The sequence below is a fragment of the Hoplias malabaricus genome, chromosome 1, assembly GCF_029633855.1.
Source record: "Hoplias malabaricus isolate fHopMal1 chromosome 1, fHopMal1.hap1, whole genome shotgun sequence".
NCBI classification, from domain to species: domain Eukaryota; kingdom Metazoa; phylum Chordata; class Actinopteri; order Characiformes; family Erythrinidae; genus Hoplias; species Hoplias malabaricus.
The window spans coordinates 10704408-10728642 of NC_089800.1; the positions used below are offsets into that span (position 1 = coordinate 10704408).

General features: G+C 36.6%; 1 protein-coding gene across 1 annotated transcript in view; it reads right to left on the bottom strand.

Annotated features, from left to right (window-relative positions):
• Positions 1–24235, bottom strand: part of gnal (guanine nucleotide binding protein (G protein), alpha activating activity polypeptide, olfactory type) — a 58589-nt gene that overhangs the window by 15143 nt on the left and 19211 nt on the right. The window contains exon 5 of the mRNA XM_066676298.1: positions 19679–19776. Within this exon, the coding sequence (XP_066532395.1) occupies positions 19679–19776 (98 nt within the window). The remainder of the gene's footprint in view (positions 1–19678; positions 19777–24235) is intronic.

The window sequence follows — 24235 nt, forward strand, 5'->3', positions numbered from 1 at the left end:
GTCTTCCCTGCTCTTTTCTTCTACTCCTCTTTCACTTTCTCAAACTCATCACTTCTGCACAGCTTCTGTCCCACTCAACCCTTTCTCTTTCCTTTTTCTTTCTTTGCTGCTCATTCCCTCAATACCCCTTCTTTGTTCCCCTCTTGTTCACGCCTTCTATCCTTTTTGAACTCTGCCTCTTTTTCTTCTGGCCCTGTGAGGATGGTTTATGTGAGAGGAGACAAGACCATTTCACATCCTGACAGCTACAATAAACAGACGAATCCAAAGCACCTCCGAAAAGAACAGCCTCTCTCTCTCTCTCTCTCTCTCTCTCTCTCTCTCTCTCTCTCTCTCTCTCTCTCTCACACACACACATATACAGCTGCAAGAGCTAAAAATAGGTCTGGGAATGGAGACACTCACACCAGTCCTGAGGACATAAACACACAGGCACCAGTGAAGTACCTGCCCAAGATGGCTGCCGGCCTTCTCGTCATCCAGCACTGCTGAAACTCTGTGTTTACAAGTGAAGGGCTTCGAGGAACAGATGCTCGCTTTTAGTCTGGAACTTTTTTCGAGGCGATATTTCTGGCCAGCCCTTGATCCTTTAGTGTATACACACTGCTGCTAAAAATGGCGCCGAGGTTTTTTTGGCTGGAGCTGCGCTCGATGGCGGGAGATACCCGCTGTTTTGGCCCTGAGGGAATCCAACTCAGAAGTGCAAATGTAAACCCCGCTATTGTAGCAGACTATACACATAGGCCTGGCCATCTGGATTTTACGATCTCATCAAAATACTGACAATTATTATGGTTTGTTTTTATTTATCACAAACAGCTGTAAATACTAGTTATATGGTAGAGTATGAGAAAAGGTCATTTACATCACTGACAGAGACAGAGAAAAAGAGAGGAACACACAGAGAGAGACAGAGACATAAACAGAAAAAAAGATGGAGAGAAATGAGAGAGAGCATGAGATAGAAGAACAAAGGGAGGGAAGAAAGGGAGGGAGAAAAACCTGAAGATGCAATAGAAATATGTGAAAGAGTGAGAAATAATGAACAGAAAAGCAGACTAACTTATCTTAAGATTTTAACATTAATTGGGAAATGTTTTTACAATAAGAGAGTGAAAGAGAGAGAGAGAGAGAGAGAGAGAGAGAGAGTAAGAGAGAATAAAGACAGAAAGAGGCCCATAGACTGTTCATGGACTCCATAAGTTATAAATGGCTCTTCCTGTGCATGGTCTGGGATAGTAGACTGTATCAGAGTGTATCTGGATCTACACTCGCTGAGCTAAATCTCACAGGATGAACCAAATGTGCAGCTGTTGAACACACAGAGAGGGAGAGAGCAAGACAGATGAGGGAGGAAATAAGAGAGGGCAAGAGACAGAGAGAGAGAGAAAGCAAGAGAGAAAGAGAGGGAGAGAGAGAGAGAGAGAGAGAGAGAGAGAGAGAGAGAAAGCAAGAGAGAGAGAGAGAGAGAGAGAGAGAGAGAGAGAGAGAGAGAGAGAGAGAGAGACTGACCGACCATGCTGGCTAGGACCTGCAGCTGGATCACCATGGTAACTCTAACTGGTGGGTCAATAGTCAGAACTCCTCCCCTTCCTCTCTTTAATTGGGCAAGAGCAAGAGAGCACCCGCTTCACACACACACACACGCGCATGCTCGCACACACACACACACACACACGCACGAACGCACACTTACACGGCATCCGGTTGGAGAAACCCTTATAAACATGCTCCATAAACTCATCTCAGCACTTTCACATTCTCAGCACTGCAGTGGGCGTTGTCCTGTGTCCACTGATGGACTAGAAGACAACCAACACAAATGTGTGCACCAAGTAACGAAGCTGCTGTCTCTCACAAATCTGTGGGCTACATTGTACCCAATGAACAAACAAGATATGTGAGTTTATTAGTGTGAGCAGTGTTTAAAAACCCCAGCAGCACTGCTTTATCTGATCCACTTAGCAGTGCAACACATATTTGCTCACATCATTACATCAGTGTCACATACATGCTCTGTGGTAGTCCTGACCACTGAAGAACATAATGAAAAGAGTGGGGGTTGGGGGACGAACAAAATATGCTGAGCAACAGATGTACTATGTAGTATTACTGAAAATGTGTATGTACGTTTGATACAGTACGTGATAATATACATCACATTTGCAAGAACCCCTTATTTCTCATAAAAACCTTCCCAAAATATATATATTAATATTAATGAGCATTCATGTAACAAAACGTCCATATCCATGCCATCAGCAACTATATTTTGCTTTATCAGACACTACCCAGCATTTTCCCCATGTTCTGCCCAATGTAGTTATTTCAGCTGTCACCCACTAACTAGGATTTCATCGGTCACACAGTGAAACCAAGCTGGAAGGCCAAAAGCCAGCACATGCTTTTTCTGGAACATATGAAGACAGCCATTTCTTGTTTTCAAGTTGTTGAACAGCCCTACATGCTTGAAGGAGAACACTAACTTCCCAGATCTGCTATGAGAACAGACCAGTGACCAGCGAACCGACAGCTACACTCTCTAGCACTGTGCTTTTAGGTAGAAAGGATCAGAATCTGTTATATATTATGGAAGCACAGAGCTTGAGTCGGTGGCTGGTAGAAAGCAGTCCTTAATACAGCTTTGTAAGAGCAGCTAGCAAAGTTGTTAATAAGGTAAAACTACATTATTATTGCCATCATAACAAACACTGTACAGCTGTAATATTCCAGATGGAAGAATGTTCTTGACAATTTTACTGAAACTAATTCTATTTTATAATTTCTATTTATCCATAAGTCATATTTTTTCTTTTTTTTTTTTACACAGTGTAATGGACTGCTAACATTTTCATATTAATTAAAATAGGAAAACCCTGGAAACTGGATATACACCTTATGTAGACCAGTAATTACAGTGCCTGACAAATATAAATTTTTTGACCAACAGTAACACATTTAATATATTAATGTGGTAGTGGCTGATATAATTCAATACAATCAAAATTGCTAAAAAAAATATCAATAGTTTTCTGTTGGAAGTCTACGTCGGAAAATATTATTAGCCAAACAGTATTTCAGTCAGGCCCTAGTTGCAATATATTGATACATAACATTATTATTATTTAGTTAATTTCTAAAGTAAAATGTCATTAATAATAATATGTTTAAATTATTTATAAACTTTCTCACACTCAGGGTGACTTTACATAAGTATAGACATAATACGCACATCAATATTCAAGAGAGAAAGAGGGAAATAAAACATTCAGTTGTTTACAGGAAGGAGCTGATGAAAATGTAGACGAAAAAAGGTGTGTTTTCAGTTCAGATTTAAAAGAGGAGAAAGCAGAGGAAGATGAGATTTTGAGGTAATGTGTTCCATAGTTTAGAACCATGATACAGAAGGATCTGCCCCCTGCAGATTATTAAGTGTAAATAAAACTAGCGCACACATATCTGGCTCCTCTATTATAAGAAGCACTGGGATCTGCCTCAGTGAAGTGTAATTTCAAAGTACAGACAGGATACCAAATAAGCTGTTCTCTAGGAAAATATTAACATATGACTGTATCATGTTGTTAATGTTGCAGACATGGGTCTTTGAATTATGATGAGTTTGCACCTTTAGCGTGATACGTAAAATGACATCAGTATTTGTGCATTATGCCTATTATTCATACTCCTTGAACACTCAAAACTTCATGTATAAAACTAATTTCTCACGTATTATAGAGAGCTAACCCCATGTAAAGACATTAACTACACAGTAACAGGCAGCTAACTGAATATCAGCCTATGATCTCATTGTTATACCAGTTTTTTCCTCTAATCTTTTGACTTTTGCACGATTTAAGGTCACAGCTGGATTCCACCAGAATCAGGGCAAAAACCACAGAATGAAAGCAAATGACATAAATGTGCACAGAGAAAAGATGCCAATATTCATTTATTGAAACAAAGAGACAAATGCTGATTGTAATATCTCACCTCAGCTAATGTAACTAGCCTAGTTTAAAAAATTCTATTTAAACTCTCAAAAAATATACATAAAGTATACATAAATCCTCCTACATCAAAATAACCGTAAAATTGTGAACAGTTCTGTAGCTGACACCAAATTCACTTGTCTAGAATAATGAGCTCAGTGTTGTTATTGTAAGGCACTACATAGTAGAGCTTGTGGAGCATTCTCGTAACAAGAAGTGAGTGAGTGAGTGAATTGTAAGCCTGTGTCATGAAAATGAGACAAGAGACAAGAGCCTTTACTGAAGAAAACACAGTAGTTGCATAGCTTATCACTAGAAGCGTGTCTGTGGCATCTGTCATCCCAGTGCACCAACACTTTCAAATTCCTTATTAGTAGTATAAACATTTTTAAATGAATTATTATTAAAACTGAGGTCAATTACCACGGTTTGAAAAATTCATGTAAAACATCAACAGTCTCCCAGAAGCAGCTGCAAAATTAATAACCCCAAGTGAGCAAGCCAAAGGCGACAGTAGCAAGGAAAGACTCCTTTGAAGCTGGAAGAAAAGTAAGCTCACTATGCTAACGTAGATGATGTTGATGCTTGCCGTTTAGCGTCTCTGTAGAGATGTACTGGTTTAGTCTTTTTTATTAATTCATAAAGTTGTCATTGTTGTTGTTCATCTAGGTCAATTTTTGAAATGAATACACAGTGCTGTGAATTTTAATTGTGTTGTTTGTATAAAAATTGCTGAAATGATTTTGGTATTGGTACGTTTTTTACTTTTCTGCACATTGTAATATGATAATATGATAACTCATGATATTAAATTTTCATAATCCTTCAAGTCTATTCAGCACAGACCTTAACAAAAGGCCTCCACAACTCAGTTGCTAACACTACTACTACTTACGCAGTTTTAAATTAAAGCTCCTTTGTTTATAATTTGCTTGTGAATTCTGCCTCCTCCCAAAGTTTCTTCCTCTCCCGGTTCTAGGGAGTATTTTCTTGTCACTTTTACCTCTGCCTCGCTCACATGCGGTTATTAATTTAGTTTTGTTTTAAATTTGGATATCTGTAAAACTGCTTTGTGATACCATCAGGTTGTAAAAAAAAAGACATGACGATTTTGGACTTGAATAGAACATAGACTTAACTAAGGACTTAAACAAGGACACTGGGTAAAAATGCACACACCTGACACCTGTGAACAAAAGCTCATGTGACTCAATAGGTCAGGTCATGTCAAAGTGAACAAAACAGAAACACCACAAAATCACAATTGATGACATAAATGTACACAGAGAAAGAGGGTAATCAAAATTCTTTATGAACTGACAAATTCTAATTGTATTTTCATCTCAGCTAGATTTCAAGTTTGTAAAGAGTTATTTAGCTGATACATAACTGATACATTCCCTAAACACTGTTGAATTTTATATTCCAATTAAATCAAATTAAATCAAATTTCAAATGAACTTGGGCTTGTTGTCCAGGGTGTCTTAGCCAGCTGCAGTAGTTGTTTCCTTCACTCTTAAAGTATAGGTTCAACAAAAGGTTCTTTGAGCAATGCCATAGAAGAACCACTTTTGATTCCATAAAGAACCCTTTTTGCTTTTGACTGGGTAAAGAACCTTAAAGGCTAAGCACCACTTAATGGACCTCCATGAATATTTCACATTATTGTAGTTACTGACATATATAAGTATGAATTAAAATGAAAATAGCAGCTTAATTTGCTTTAAAACTGACAATTTTATTAAATTGACGGAAAAACCCGAGCTCGCTACAGAAATTCTTGAACACAACCGTGACGTCACTGGTGGACAACAGCTGAACAACGCCGCGGTAAAACACCGTTATGACTGACTTTTATGACAGTATCTAGCTAAATAACCAACATTATTCATGACAATAGCCTAGCAATAAGCTAAACTCAAATTTAGAGGTACCGTTATTCTTGTAAATGTGATCGAAGTCGAACTTGAATTCATCCGACACTATAAACTTCCGTAATGCAGCTACGTAGCCGAGTATAATCTGAACCACCGAGTTTAGCAAGTCAAGCTAAAGTTAACTAACACCAACTAAAACAGGCGAAGTAAGTGTCCTGTTTACCTCCATGTTACAGAGGCTCTTGAACACCTTTCGTTGGTGTCCTTACATGCCCATATTGTTGGAAAAGCGCCAGTGAAATGAGCACTACAGATAACGGAGTGAGCGGATTGGTCCTTTCCAAAGTGCCCGTTTAAAGTTGACAAATTTAGTTAATTTTCTGGACATTTTGGGATCTTTGGGCCATTTGTGCACAGATGTCCCACTGTACATTGAATTATTGCAGCCAAAACAACACACCATTTCATTATTTTGCATTAAGTTAAGTGCAACTTCTAGAGTTGTTGTCCACCATCTACGTCAGAGGCAAGACGCCTATTAGAGTTTCCGAACACCGTTGGGGTGGGGGGGTAAGAAATAACATGTTTTCTGACTATCAATAAACACAAGTTAGGAACTCAAATTCCACTGTATTTATTTGTTTGACACTTTCATGTAGCTGGTGCTTAGCCTTTAAGTATGAGTGATGGATTTTTAAACCTTGACAAGTTTCTTCACATTCACACATCTCCTAAACAAACACGGTTCTTTATGAAACCAAAAGTTTGGGAACACTCAAAAACCCTTTGTATCACCTTTATTTTTAAGTGTTCTTGGAACTAGCCAGTCTTTGACTAGATATATAGTTTAGCTCATGTTTTTTTTTCTTTAATCTAAATATTTAAACATTTTGTGAGAAACTAATTTGCATATCAGCTATGTACCATTTCATTTATTACTTTTTTAATAATTTACTATTTAGACTTTAATTTTCACTATTCGAATACATGAAAAGTCGGACTGCTATATTTCTATATTTGTTTATATTTAACAAATATATGTTAGCCTTTGAAAACACAAATTATTTTCTTTTTATCTGTTAATTAAAATAAAAAATTACAGATTTTAGGTTTTATTGCATTTTTGAAAATCGTCCCAACTTTTTTAGAAATGTAGTTTGTATAACTCTGCAAATAGTGTGTACTGTGAAAATGTTCTGAATTGCAATGTTTATATATATATATATATATATATATATATATATATATATATATATATATTTGTATTTTTTTACCATGTCTGCGTATTTTATGCATGATGAATCATGAATCATAGCAATGCTCAAATCACTGGAGATCCACACATGCTTGTTTATGTATGTACACAAACGATTAGGAGGGGGTTGACTGGACAGGATGGTTGAGCATCTCTCTTTGCTCTCTCTCTCTCTCTCTCTCTCTCTCTCTCTCACTCTCTCTCTGCTGCTGACCTTCCTTTGTTCACTGGCCATTGGCCGGATTCTCCCTTTGATTGGACCAAGACCATGTGATCGAAGCCTGGGTAGAGCTCCACAAAGCGGAGCTAAATTTAGCAACGGCCTAGCCCAGCTCCACAGCTAGTTTACATATGCTTACAGAAGGAGGAATAGAGAGGCAAAGAGGGAGCGAGAGACAGAGAGGGGTGGGGGGTTAGAGAGAGATAGAGAGAAAGAGAGAGATCCTAAATTTAGGCTGAAGCAGTGTTTCCCTGTAGCTACAAATACACAGCCATGACAGTGCTAACTTTTTCCATTGCTTATAATGTTAGAATGACATTTGCTTAGTGAGTCCCAATGCCTTTCTGCATTCTCTTTCCTACTGCTTGTTTTACCACTCTCTTCATCCTCGATACAACCCACAAACCAGTAGCTGTCAAACAAAAATAGATGTAGCTGTTTTTCTGCTTGCTGTTTTAGCCTGTGAGACAGCATGCAAGGCTAGTTAACTCACTAATGGCCAATTCAAAGCAAGCCCTACTTTTCTGCAACTCTCCTCAAAATATTCTCCATGCCAGAGTCAAGAAATCAACCTTCAATCAAACCATGAGACTTTACAATATATGGATTGTTGAGCATTTTTGCAATATTGGCTTTTTACATCAGTATGTCAGTAAATAACTACATATTTATTGTTTGCTTTGAGCATCCTGAGCATTGTTAAAACACCATGAAGTAAAATTAAAAACAAAAAATTATATTAGTAACCTGCCTATTATTCATCACTAATTGAGGTTTTTAGAAATAATGTAAAAATAAATAAATAAATTTTAAAAAAATGAAATGCCAAGGGGGATTAAAAAAAAAAAAAAATCAAATGGATTTGAAAAACAAAATGAGATGCGTCCATTTACCTTCTGTGGATTTAAGAATGCTAGAAAGAGGTTTCCAACCAATGCTGAGCAAAGATATAGGCCAAATAACAAGCCTTAACAACTGTAAATACATATATATATATATTTTTTTTAAGTATGTAGCAGTTCCATCATTTGCAAGTATTATCTCTAATCAGTTTGAAAGTGCTCTTTTCAGTTGTTTCAAAGAAATGTGCTGGAATATAACAGCATTTGCTGAATTAGTACATTTAAAATAGTAAATATATCCAAATATCCAAAGCTTAACCATGATGAAAACTTGGTTTTCACAAGTTCTTAAAGACCAAAATATTTTCTATGATAGAAAAAAACCCCAAAGCCAGTTAATGGAAAGCAACAAGGGGTAAAGATTCTTTTAAGGCATTGGCCAGTGCTACAATAACTATATGTAAGACAGAGCTTTCCAAAGTGGTCCTCTAATCCCACCTTCTCACCCAGGAAGAGAACACATATTTAGGTACAAGATATTTGTGCAAATTTTAGTAAGAAAAGATTGATTTTTTTTTTGCCATCAGTCCAACACAAAATGTCCATCCAAGGCAAAATGTGCCCCTGGTATAAGACTTTATGACATTTTGGCTTTCTAAATAGATAATGGTCACAAATTTTTCACAACAGTTGGGCCCTAGCATAAATATGTCAGATAGGAGTGAATCATCTGAACAAAGCTTTAGTTATTCAATATCCATTTTTTAAATTAACTATTCTGTTTATTCGGTAAAGAAATATACAATTTTTTGCACGTTTTTTTTAGCACAAGTTTTTCTGAGGTATTCAAATGATCACAATCCTAATACATACATTCAGATGATTAATATTCATTCTGTACACATCTAGTTTGTGAGTATCTATGGCAGCAAGCTGTGTGTTTATTGTATGCCTCGTAGCTCCATTTGGAGAACAGTGAGCCCTCTGTAGTCACGGTGAGCAGAACCGGCCGATTATCAGCCTCCAACATCTACAATACTTCCTATTGAAGAGAAGTGCAAAAGGGAAACACAGGATTTTGCCACACTGCCATTCAGGGCAACAGAAATATAACACTCATAAGATCATATTAAAATGCAAATCACAGTCTGGGTGCTACTGAATCTTTAACTCTCAGAGTTCAGGACAGAACAATAAATGGAATAATATCATTCACTGTTATTTGAAGTGTACTGTTTTTGTCATTGGAAAACCTTAAGAATCTCTTAATCATTCATTATTTGAGAATTGCAGCTGTAATTTGAACTCTGTAAACTTTTGACACATTTATGTAAGCACACACTTATGTACACTGATTTGAATCAAATATATAAAACCATTTTGTTGCAGATATATATAAATTCTAACACTATGTTATTATTCTATTGCACAGCTTTATATATTCAAATATATTTCATATTCAAGAAAACGTTAGTTGTGTCCAAAAGCAAGAAGAGACGTGTAGGTAATTTTAAAATTAAAGGAAGAAAACCACCAAGAATTCAGTTATCACACTTATTTTTTTCTAACTGATTGTTAACTATAAAAGGAGAGAAATATTCCTAAAATAATCCAGAAATGTAAATGCATTTATTGTTTATAAATTAATACTTTTTAAATCTTCCCCATGGTTTTCAATTAAAATATGTACAATGTTTAATGTCAAGCATATTTTTGTTTACATCTAAGTTACTTTTTAAATAAATAGCAATAATAGTTTTTCATTTGTAAAATTAACATCCAAGAGATGTTTTGTTATACCAATTATTTACAATTAATTATTCTATATTATTTATCAATATTCAGATATTTAATTATAGCATACATGTCTATGTATATTCTTTTGCAACAGATTTTTAATAAATATACGCACAGAAAAAAATCTATACATGATAATGTCTAATTCTGAGCACAATACAACATCTATACAGAAACATACCTGCATTATAGATTAAATATTTAGAATCTGCATTTCTTACAATTTGTTCGTTTCAATGAGTTACAAGTAAGGAACAGAAAACAGCAGCAGTATTACATCATGATAATTTCTAAGAATTATCCATCATAAAAGGTCTACACCGAAGACTACAACTACTTCCTATAAACATGCAGTTATTTAAACTAGTGAAGTTAACGAAGGGCCCTGACGCGAGTGGTCAAATGAGTGAGTCAGGAGGGTCTATATAAAGCAGCTGAGGAGCCATAAGATGAGCTGAGTGCTGGAGACAATATCAAATGTGAATGAGTGCGTGTGGTGAGTACAAACGTAGCCCTTGGTCAAGCATTCTCCAGGCTCCTATGCCTTTTCTATTGCATTACAGCACATTTGACTTTGTACTCGGCATGTTCCAATGGCCTGGAATGTGCTGCCAAATATAGCCCTCAATCAATTCAAACACAGACACATATTCCTAGCCCTGAGAGAGAGAGAGAGAGAGAGAGAGAGAGAGAGAGAGAGAGAGAGAGAGAGAGAGAGAAAACGCAACAGAGATAGAGCGAGTGAAAACAAACTACAAGATACAGATTAAGTACAAAACAAAGAAGCACTGACAAAATGGAAAGAGCAGGATTTCAAAGAGCAAGACTGAAATAGCAAGGGAAATAGACACAGAGAAAGCATGAGAGAGGGAGAGTGAGTATAAGTGAGAACAAGAGAGAGAGAGTGCATAAATATTCTCTACTTGGTGACTATTGAACGTGTATAGGCCAGTTCGATATTGAAATGGACATCCTCTTTGACACAGCAACTTGAAATAATCAGCCAGTGTTTATTTCCAGGTCTCAATGATAATCAAGCTAAGATAATTAAAGTTCTTTCCAGGCCTGGCCATTTAGCCACTGACTGGACCAGGCCTTATTGGAAACACACACAGATTTGGGTTCTGCAATGTTTCACTGGCACACACTTACAACACGGACAACAAAAAAATGCCTCAGATCTCAACTCACTAAGGCAGAGTTGTTTATGCAATCACAGTGCTAAGAGAGTAAATCTACAGCTAAATTATTATTTTACTATTTTATTTACTCATTCATTCCTTGTCTCGATACTTGGAATTAAAATGTAGGGAGGGTTGTGTTGGCTTACAAAGGAAGGAAACAGTTAAATTACCTCCTTAGTTCTTAGCTATTTTAATGATCCACATCAGAGACACAGCATGCATCTGATAAAAGGTGAATACGTAATTGTATAAAATGGCATGCGATTTTACCGTACATTATAAAACACAGTTCTCTTTCTAAGAAGACCTCCACTTTATGAAATGGGGGGCTTAAAACTACATTTTAAAACCACATCTTTCAATATGTACACACCACATTCTTACATATGTAGTGAGGACACACCTACTGAAAATCTATCTGTTTATTTCAAGATTTAAATAAAAAATTGTTTTAAAATATTTCAGATTTTCAATACATTCTTGCATCTAGCTAAATGTATTTCATAAATGATATGTTCTAAATGTATGTTCTAAATGATAATGATTAATAAAATATCAACGATTATTAATTACTATTTGTGATTGCAAACTTTATGCTAATATTAATGAGTCTTGTTAAAGTTTATTCCATAACAGCAGTAGGCCTTGGACCTAAAAAACCTCAGTGTTTCAAGAGTCTGGCTGCAGAGGCACTGTCAGGTCTGGTAGCACAGTGGTGATGAAACTGGCGTAAAATATCAAGAGTCATGTGTCATTGTTTGTGGAACTTTTAAATCACAGAGTGCTAGCTCACAGAGTTATTTTCCACAATATTTACTGATCCCGGAATCCAGATGTGCACTGGAGCGTGACTGCAGTTTGAGGGCCACTAAATGTTAAGGTAAGGGAACTAATGTATAAGGAATTTAATTAAACTACTTCGGATACTGCATTTTAATAACTGATGTAATTATTTACACTAATATATTTAGCTCAGTAAAATCAGAAATCCTCAGTGGAAGATCTAATCACAAAAATATAATATGAGACGAAATTTAGGCCAAATTCAAACTTATCTCTCACACACAGCATCAGACCTTTCATATTTTAGCAATCTTCTCATACAAACCATTAACTCTCTTATACAAACACTATCAACCCCTCTCACACATACCCCCTTTGTTGGAGTTTATTAGTGAATGTGAGGGACTATGATGGTCGCATTTTCTGATTGGCCTATAAAGTTTAGTTTAAATTTTCTGATTGGCTTATATTCAAATATACCCCTTCCCCATATTCATTGGAAAATGCGGTAGAAGTGAATATCCCAGTCGCCTACGTTAAATAGAACCCAAAGCTCAGACCCAGATTAACGAGGCTATGGACTTGTTAACAAACATAATAAATTCACTCAGTGACATCTACACCATGCTAGATACGTTGTGACATCGGAAACAACCAGCAGCCAACGCAACTCTTGATGAGAAGACACATCATTTATTTAACCCTGCAGGAGGAATTAATGGTCATGCCTGAACAAACCAGATGCTGGGAAAAAAAAACAGCCAAATGCAAGTTTGAATTTTGGCCAAAATGGCCTCTCATAAAAATGCATTTTGTCTCTCTGTCTGTCCATGGGGAAAATAATAAACAACGTTGGTGTTTATAATTTTTCTTACAGAAATGGAAGAGTTTCAACAACAAATCCTTTTCTAGTTGTGTGAAAATATATATATATAAAAAGGCGTTTATAAATTGGCATTGATCTTAAATGCAAACTCCACATACAAGAAAGGATTCACATTTTGTTGTCTGTTCAGGGTCATCTGTGAAATGTCTTTTAAAAATGTACAATGTTACACATTTTTCTGTAACTAGTTGTTTTTGAATTTTATCAGTAACTTCAGTTTCACTCTAAACATTGATCATTAAGGTATTTGAGTGTGATTTATCAACTCTAATTTGGTTCATTTTCCTTTCAGTACATTTCAATAAAATTGCATGTGGTGTAATTTTACAAAGGAAAGAAACAACCTTCTTACATTTCAATGGAAGTCAATGTAAAAAGATTATATTCTAAGTAATTTAGAAGCATTTCTATTGGTCCATTTATCATGAAATGTTCACCCAGTGTGAAGGACAGCTGCTGTGTTCAAATGATGTAGTAAACTAAACATCCACAAAAATGGTGGTACATGTTTTTTTGATTGGACAGAGACTATATACATTAAATAACAAAGAAATGCCTATAGATTAAAGAAGTACTGATAATCAGATGTACATGCAGACCAGAACAAACGTGTAATAATTCATAAGCAAACACAATTACCTTAAAATTTAAACAAAGTAACAGTAAAAAATATAACAAGTTTATGTATATTCTGAATTTGCAATACATTTGTTTGTGATTTAGAGAAAACCTCAGCATTGTAAATATGCAAAAAACAAACTTTCCATTTATTTGATATACAAATTTTATTTACAGAAGCACTCCCAGAAATTATTTAATGAGCAAGCAGTCTGTCAGTTAGATGTTCAACAAAAACGTGAGGTGACACCCGACATCAAATGTCACATTTGTGACCACAGTGCGCCCAGCCCTGACAATATTTCTGCAGCCAGATTTTTCTCAAATGTTCATTAACAATGTTAAAATAGAATTAGCAGCAACAATAAGTCCATGGACTAACCAGAATGAACTATTTGCTGCATAAATATTAACACACAACATCAACCCAAACAACCTACAACCCAAACGCTAAGCAAAAAGATGATGCAAAAATAAACTGTGCTGGTGAAGTCTATTAGTGAGCCTTCAGTGTTCTCCTTCCATTCCCTACACATCCTGAAGTGTTCCCAGGGGCAATTGAGCTTTAGCAGGTGTTATTGGAGCACATCAGACCTGATGTAACCAGGCCCTTCGGGGAGGGATCCGAACAAACAACAACCCGGTTACGAAGCAAACACTGTAATCACTACAGCCCTCATGAGCCAGCTACTCTGTTACAATGGAAATAGCTAAGCATTTACTCAACAATGCACATGCAAATGTAAAAAAAAAAAGGCACTGAAATATTTAATCTTTATATTTTGGTATTCATTTATTAAGCAGAGTGGAAATTCCATGTTACAGAAGTGTGAAAGTTGTCCCAGTCTAACATAATTTAAAAATGCAACATCACCCAGCCTGTAAAGTAAATGCATGTGTTCAGGGCAGGTAACTCCTTCACATTCCTGGGGAATGTCCAGAACACTCAAACAGGACGTAGTCAGAAAGGACACAGAACAGAGCAACCAATGTTGAAAAGAGCAACCCATTTAATAAAAATGTATTTTTCAACTTTTAAAATGAACAAATGAAACAATCTGGCTGGAATCAATTTTTACTTTTTTAAATTTCAAATTCTATTGTCAATAAGACATTCTCCTCCAACAAATCAATAACATAATATCTTATACTACAAAGCTAAGAGGGTGAAGGCTAATACACATTTCCTCCAAAACAAGCGATGTGATGTTGTTTTGAACAAAAACTATACATACTTTAAGACATGGGCGAAAAGAAAAAACACAGCACCTGCAGACCGGTATAGTGATTTTACAATGCCAGGGTTTCCAGAGTTGACTCCAACTCTTGATTCCAGCAGTCAGGGTTGTTCACTGACTGACGTTTAGAAATGAAAAATTGCATCTTTGGGAGCTGACTCCTCAAGCTGTGGAAGAGCCACGCCTCAGCAAGCTTAGTCTTGGGTGATTGAGTCTACCTAATGGTTACTGGCAACATCATGAAATGTAATAAAAAATGAAATGAAATTAAAGAAAGTTAGATTTATTATTTCAAATCTGAGATTAATGCAATGAAGTGAGCTAGATGTTTTTCAAAACATTGTACTAATGCTAGCTTTGTAATAAAGACTGGATTTAGTGCTAGCATTCATCTTGCATTCCCGGAGCTCTATACTTGTACACAAAAAGCCCTATGACATCCATAGTCTTGTGCAAAATACTGGACACCAATGTCACATGCGGTATTGGTTTCTAAGCGAATATTAGATAACATGCTCCACAGGGAACGACCTTCTGCACATTTTAATGCACATTTACTGTTTATTTAGTGAATTTCACATATTGGTGGGGGAGATGTGGCCTGTGCAAATATTGGGGCAAGCTTAAAAAAATAAATAAATACAATTTAAACTGTTTTATGTTTTTCCCACTACATTGAGATACAAAACAGATGGTCTGCACTAAGAAGAACTTTCTAAAAAATACCATACTGAAATTGGTGCTGAGTAATGTTTCATTTTAAACATGGAAAACTGTCCAAATTTGTAGCTGTAACCTACAAAAAACACACATACTGTAGACTTCCTATTTCAGTTTTCCCAGTATTGTATAAAAGTAAAATGATAATAAATACATAGCTAAAAGGCTATGAACTGAATGAGGGATACAATTATGACCAAAGTCTAAGCTAAGACTTTCTGAAAACAAGTACTCCCCCTCTTATAATCTCAGTACTTGGATGAGCAATATATCCAGAGAGCAGTGTAGTCATAACTCTGGAAATGATTAATACATTTACACTGAAGAAGTCTGTTTAATCCTTGACCATTAACAGTTTATTGGGTTTGAGTTATAAGCATCCTTATTATTGATATTGGTGGAAAAATGTTGATATTCCTCGGGCGATAGTCTTAATTCATAGCATGGATACATACCATGTGTATGTGTCTGACTGTAAGTGTACGTCAACATTTGTGTTTGTTCCAATCTACATCCTCATAATGTGGAGCTTCCTGGGAGAAATGAGGTGTGACGTTTAACTGACGTCATACATCACAAAAAAAACACACAATCTGAACTCTTCAGCACCATGTCATAGATTAGGAGAGGACAGCCTGTGCATGTCTCATGGTCAGTGTGTGTGTGGGTGAGGGTGTGTGTGTATATGAGAGAGAGAGAGAGAGAGAGAGAGAGAGAGAGAGAGAGAGAGAGAGAGAGAGAGAGAGAGAGAGAGAGAGAGAGAGAGAGAGAGAGAGCTCTAGGCAAAGTGACAGTAACTGAGTTACAGATAAGGAAGTAATCAACATTGCACAAGCTCACTCAGATCAAATACACAGAAGTGTGTCAGCTTTTGTTGCTCTTTGTTGTCTCTCTCTGTTTCTCTTTAAAGCACTTACATTTCAAAAATAAACCTGCCCCCACCATAACCATTACAACCTGATCACTCCTAGTAGACAGGACAACACACTTAACCAATTGACAGTATTTATAATATATATATTTATATTTATATAACATAAAAACCTACTGTACAAGTTGTACTTCTCACTTTTTCCAAAGTAAACCTGATTAACCTTTTCAACATTATTAGTTCCTCATCATATTAGTTCATCAAAGTTTATCAGTTCTCTATTCTTCCATTAAAATTGAATGACTTTAGATGATTTTTCTTACCACTTAAGTGGGCAATGAACAATAACACTAACTTCAACTTCTGCTTTTACTACCCCACCTGAGATACAACTCTTAAATAGCTCAGAGCCACTCATAATTAAGGTCTGACCAATATGGGAATTGTAGGCAGATTAATAAATGCCAATGTAATTGTCAAGACATAAAAATATATATAATATTGGGGCACCCAAATGCCACAAAAGTTCATCTGGAGGTTCGAATCCAGGTAACCCCTACAAAGCCAGGGGACCTAGAGAGCTCTCTGGGAGGGCAGAAAAGCACTCCATCTCCATCTCTGCTAATCATGCTGGCTAGCATGGATGTCAGCTGATATTACAGCTCTGGAGAGTTAGCAGTCTCCTGCAAAGGCCTAAACTAAGTGTTGTTTCATCAGTGACAGGAAAAATAAATAAATAAATAAATAAATTACCAAACAAAAAGATGTTTGCAGGAATAAGTATTTATATATGTTTATGTAAGTTTCCATCAGTTTCCCTGAAAGTCTAATATGAGTATCATGCATCTCTGTGAATGATGACCTATAGCAAAGTGTTACATTACCATTTTAGGGAACGTTTTGTGAGAAAAGTGACGATAAGGTGGCGCTGACATTAACAACAGCTTTTTTTTCAGAGAATATACTGTATATTGCATCTGAGGGCAATGTCCACCAGCTACTCTTTCTAGCATTTCTGGGCATTTCTTACTTAATGAATCAGAAACGGAAAATCAGCATGAAGTGCTAACAACTCATTCATGCTCAATTTTGCTTTTTAACGCTTACTTACAGATGATTTTTAATGCTTACTTTTTAAAATCTTGAAAGTCTTGAGATACACTATATGGCCAAAAGTATTAACCCATCCAAATAATTTAATTCAGGTGTTCCATTCAATTCCAAGTGCCTAGGTATGTTGACTGCTCCCTCAAACATTTATGAATGAATGGGTCGCTCTCAGGTGCTCAGTGCACAGAGGTCGCCAACTTTCTGCAGAGTCAATTGCCACAGACCTCCAAACTTCATGTGGCCTTCAAAGTAGCTCAAGAACAGTGCGTAGAGAGCTTCATGGAGCCTTACAGCACCAAGCGCAATGCAAAGTGTCAGATGCTGCGGTGTAAAGCATGCCACCATTGGACTCTAGAGCAGTGGAGACATGTTCTCTGGAGTGATGGATGGACGATGGATGAGTCTGGGTTTGGCGGTTGCCAGGAGAATGGTACTTGTCTGACTTCATTGTGCCAAGTGTAAAGTTTGGTGGAGGGGGAATTATGGTGTGGGGTTATCTTTATGGAGTTGGACTCAGCCCCATAGTTCCAGTTAAAGTAACCTTTAATTCTCCAGCATGCCAAGAGATTTTGGACAATTTCACTCTCCCATCTTTGTGGGAACAGTTTGGGGATGGCTGCTTCCTGTTCCAACATGTCTGTGCACCAGTGCACAAAGCAAGACCAATGATGACAAAGATGAATGAATCTGATGTGGAAGAAACTGACTGACCTCAACCCAACAGAACACCTTTGGGATGAATTACAGCAGAGACTGACCCAAGAAATCGAGAAAAAAATGTAATATCCATGACACACAAGGCATGAGAAAAAAATTCTTCACTGTAGAGCCCCCTTAGGCTGATTTTTTGCACCTGAGTAGTGGGAAGGACTACTGCCTACTGGTCACTTATCAAGTCTCTTGACCTCTAGCCTTGTTTTCTGAACTAACATAAGAGGGTTTCAAGCACTGCATGCTTGAACCTCTAAAAAGTGCTAGTAAATAATGACAGTCTGGTGACATACAAAATACATCTTTGGTAAAACGTGTGCATTTCACATTATGCAACCTGAGCCTAATGAGATAAGGTGTATTAAAAGGTGTGATATTGACTCTCCTGTGAGTGCACAGCTAACTGATCCATGGGGATGTCGGCTTATGATACAACAATTACCTCAGTCTCAGAGTGACAGCACACCTATGAGTGTGTTAATCTCCTCCTCCAGCGCTACAGCATGGTCTGCCTTTCAAGAGCATAACACATGGCTTTCCATTGCAACACATGCAATGGAAAGCCAAAACCGCGCAGTAAATACCACCAAACCCAAAACACAGGAGAAAGGGAAGCGGGGAGAAAGTCAAAGGAAGCGATAGAGTGGAACAGAGTGGCGGTGGTGTGGGGGGATTAAAACAGGAAGGACAAACTGACAATACAAAGAGAGGGAGTTTGGCTAATTGAGAAAGAAAGAGTGGTCAAACAAGAGGGGCGGGATGGCAAAGAAAGAGGTACAAAAGGCCCTCAGGGAACACTTTACACAGAAGTGTAAAGAAAACCAAGGGTTTCTCATGAGCTGTTCCGCAATGTTGAAGTACCCAATACTGTCCAAAGTGCAAATCTCTCACTTTCCCCCATTCATCACACCTGTGAATTATTAAGCTAATAATCAAGAAGACTAGAGGCAGAGAAAAGAAAACTGTGCAGGCACTGCATTCTCTTCATTCAACCCTTCTTCAGCAGCTGATAAAGCTAAACACAGTAGACATAGCTCCCTGTGGTTATGAACTGAATTTGTTTGTTTAGTCTAAATTTACAGCTGCAGGGTGAAAAGGTATTATATATATATATATCTGCATAATGTAAGAATTTCAGCATGTTGTGCATGGGTCTTCGGACTGCTAGAGAAATGATGTGACTTTGAATATGCACATCATAATGTTGAGACTAATTTTAATACTAATAATCAGATATAAATACAGCTAGCTCATATATACATAAAACAGATTATAATCTATATTTTATTTATTTTTATTTTTTTATGCCATATCTAAGATTCCCATGATATCTCCCATATTTTCCCCCTCAAACCCGCTGTTTTACTATATTTAGTTTTCAGTATACACACCTACTTTTAAAATCATATATTGCTTGTCTATTAACCATTACTACCCCACAGATATGTGAGAAATCTGATCACAGAAAACTATATAGAATGTGAAATATGTCAATTCCTTATTTCGTCACAATAATAAATGGTATGTGCAATTTTTCCACAAATCAATTTTGTTCCCAAAGAGGAAGAAGTACTCACTACTGTGCACAGTCGATGAGCTGATACTCGTTGGAGCGTTCGAAGCAGGCCTTCACACCCTCGTCATCCCATAGCTGTTTAGCATGCTCAAAAAACTCCTGTTAATAGAGCAAAAAACATTAAAAAAATCAGGTAAATGTGCCTGCCATTTTAGTGAAATAAAATCATTTTCATCCCTATATTATAAAATAATGGTGTATTTATTAAATATTTTTTAAAAAATTATTTTATTTATTTTTGGTGCATGTTTGCTTTCACTTAAAAAATGTACATATTGTATAACATCAAAACAACTATAACAACAACTGCAATATCAATAGCAATGAAGGTTATCATAATAATGAACATTTTTTTAAATCTAATATCTTTAGTTACGTATACTCCCAAACGTCCCTAAATATCTCTATAGCAGGACTCCACCTGATTTACTTGTAAAATACAATGTTTATGATTATTCATCACACTTGTAAATTAGCACAAGGTCTCTTTTCACTCTGTGTGATACATTTACCAAGCAAATGTACAACAAAGCACTCTGAGGGAGGAAGAGAGGAGCTGCCCCGACAAAAATCAAAGCATTTAAGACTACTGATGTGAAGTGATGCAACATGATCATTTTGGGCTAATGACAAATGCTTGTGTTTGTAGAGTTTATTCAACACAAGTCATAGTAACCAATAGAACTGCACTCAGCAAATCTCATATGAAAATGTATTAAGTCATCTGAAATGTATCTAATAGTAAAATGTATTTTCAATATAAAAGTAATTTCAAACATATTTTCAATCCACGACTGGCTGAATTGTATGGTTGAGTATTTAACTTAGGTTCATAACCAGTTATTCTAAATAATTGTTTACAAATCTCCTTATGTGCATTTGTAAGTCCAACGGGACAACATACAGGACTGCAAACCCTTCATATGAGCATTAACAAAGGCATTCCATATATCATCGATTTTAACACATGCTTAAGGGATATTTATTTATGTTGCTAAGTATGTTTTAGATTTGAATATTTGTTTTAATTTAACATTTCAAATTTGTGTTCAAGGGGGAGCTCATGAATTATTAGAGCTTGTAGTCATCATTTCATAAGATATTTACATTCAACTAGTTGTTTTTTTAATTGGATTATGAATTTATAGGGACTGCATTTTGAGTACAAGTATTGTATAATTATTGAGTGCATTTGAGAACGCATTTGCTCTCTTCTACCTGCATGAAAAATGCTGCCAAAATGTTTTTACACTGCATTGTGGACAGCAATTGCACAAAAGCCACCATCTCCTGATTAGACCGACACTTTTTGTTGTCCGGATTCATGTGTGTAAAGTTCAGCTTGGTTCAACCTTCCGCTGCATGTTATCCCCAAACTCGATCTGCAAGGCGCTTCATGAACCTCATGGCCTGGTCTAATGAAACCAACACATCCCAATCAAAATGAATAGGATCCGTTGTGTGATCAAGGCAGAGCAAAGTAAATGCAGCATTAAAATTGTTCACCGAGGTGAATGTCCACTTCCAGGACAGTCAGCTCCCCAAAAAAAAAAAAAAATCAGGCCATTAAGAGGTGATGCATTTAGCCAATCATTCAGACAAACTCATCCTCAAACTCCTCCCCTATATCTCCCTCCAGCAAAAAAAAATGACAAGGGAAGCAAGTAAGTTGGAAGACAGGGAATGAGAGAGAAGGGGAGAAAGGCGGGGGTCTTTCTCAGAAAGAGACTTGTTTTTCCCTGCCTCTTCCTTGGAGAGTAGAGACAGCTATACAGTAATTAGGCCCCCAGTGAGGTTCCATCATATAATCACCACAATACAGCAAAACAAATGGCTACAGCGACGCAAAACAACCCAACAAGAAAACGCACCATGGCCTCTGAAAAGGGAGAAAAAAAGAAAAAAAAACCCTTACCACATTTCACAACCTTTCATGCTCAAAAATGCCAAGTCTACAATTTGTCGTGATAAAAATTACAGTAAATAATATTTCTTTTCAATGAACTTCTTTAAATTTCTGTAATATTGTAGGCTAGAAATAGCAAAATCAGATCCAAGACCAGTTACAATGATATAAAATTTACATCTAAACAAATATACACAGAAAATTCACGTTTGCCAAAAAGGCTCCTGTTTCCACTTATATCACATACCTTAACCCCAGCCAGACAGCCACTGGGATACACCTTTCACCTATTTCACACCTTTCACTAAACCCTCACATTGCATTTGCTCTTTAAAAAATAATGCAGCCCCTCAATTCCCCTCTTTCCACCGATCCTAGGTGAGGTCCACTGGTCCACTCTGGCTTAAATCTCTCCATATTCACAGATTTCCTGGTCAAGGAACACTGATCCAACTACTCCACGGTCAACAAAATGACCAAAAGTAATGCCTAATGAATGCATTAATTACAACGTAGGTTAAAGATGCCAAATTTAAACCTTAAACCAAATTTCAATAATCCGCCAAGATATTTTTAGTGTCATACTGTGTCTTTAGTTTCACATTGGAGCTACAATGCTTATGACGCTAACATGTAATCTGAATACCTAATCCATCACAGATTTCCTCAATTTGTGACATGTAATCCAGCCAGTGTAATATAACATGTTATATGCAACCAAAAAAACATACAAACACAATACAGACAGCAGAAATCCTCAGTCAAACATGTTTGCAACCATCAAACATGGCTGACTTGCTACTTTCAGGGTGAGGTGAGAATTATTCACAGCACTATTCCTTTCTTTATCTTTCTTGATTTTCATAACGTATGAGGAGCAATATACACCTTTACATTTGTGAAGTTGTATTTTAAATATTTTAGCCTAAGCCTCTCTGTATTACCACTATTGAAAGCTCCTTAAAGATGGAGATTTTTTTAAAATAGCAACTCTCATATAGCATGCCATTTTTCTCAAACTGATACTCAAAAGTTGATTCTGTGAACTTGTTACATTTAGTGAACCAATGCTAGCATTAGCAACTAGCCTGGTCAAAACACACACACACACACACAAAAAAAAAATGACACACAAAATAAGCCAAAGGTAGTGACGGTGCCTTTCAATTTCTAGTACCGTAAAGGTGGTTGAGAGCAGTGCGCCCTGCTTTTCTCACACACACTGCCACAGTGAGACATGAGGCAATCCCATTGGAAAACTCGGCATGACAAGCCAAGGCATCCGGGGAGCCCAAACGAAAGGAAAACATGAAAACAAACCTTAACGACCATTAGTGGCCTTTCATTCAGCAGAGCCACTCTCTACCTTAGGCCTTCATTAGCAAGTAGAGAAGGCAAAATAGTCATTAAGCGAGAGGTAAGTAGGGCCACCAGGGCGCTCTAGAGACGAGCCTAATGACAGCCGGTGTTGCTCTGGGCCTCCCACATGCCCCACTGTACTGTCTCCACTATGAACTCCATGGGAGCCCAGGGATCCAAAACACTCTAGCACACCTAAACACACATACGGATACACAGATACTAACACATGCACATACTGTGGGAAGACAGGTTGTTCAAGCACTGACCCCAACATAGCAACACCAGCCACACACCAACTGGGAACTTCTACAAAACATTTCTAGATAAACATTTAATTCTTACTAATAATAAGGTCTTCATTCAGGACAGGGCTGGACAATAATTCAGTATCCGTATATCACAATATAAAATGTTTCAATAACAATTATATATTATCTAAACAGATTTTAATATTTCAATATTTACAGCATCTTTCACTGATTGATGTTTTTTACAGGGTGAGGTCAGTCATTGCTCTTAATTTTAAATTCAGTTTAAAATGTTAATATTGACAAAGTCAGATGATTAATGTTTGATGGTGATGTCATGTTATTTGTTCTTGGCCCGTTTTTCTGTGGCTGTTTAAAGTTTATATCAATATCGGAATTATATTGTGATATATACTTTTGCCAGTTTTTTCACTGACAAAGTAAATTACACACTGAAAGCATTTTTCATACTATAAGATACGTATTAAAGTACTTTTTCAGAGGTTTGTCAAATGAATTTAACAAAAATACTATTAAGCGCTATACATATTAAGTCTATATTAAATCAGGGTTTGTGAAAACGACAGAAGGAAAGAATCAAACGTACCGATTAAAGTAACAGCGGGAACAGTATATAAATTACTATAGACATCTACTGACTGCCCTTGTTTGTAAACACTCTAAAACTTATTTTATGATTTAAAGTGCTAGAAATAAGATTCCCAACCACAAGACCACAGACCAATATATGGCTGGATCACTGGTTACAGGGCTGCAGCACTGCAGAAGTGTGCAGAAGGGAGTGACTCTACTCTGCCATAGAAGACAATAACAAAACTTTATGGAGAAGAATAGAAAAGGCATTATTCAATTAAAAATATGATGACACCTGCAGAAAATACAGATTCTTTGCCACTGGGGATGCTAATGTGTGTGATATGCAGAGATATGAGGACAAACCTTTCCTTAACAATGACCAAACAAAGTCTGTCAAAACCATTTTGCATCACATTGTTACAACGGCTGAGAACTGTTATAGACG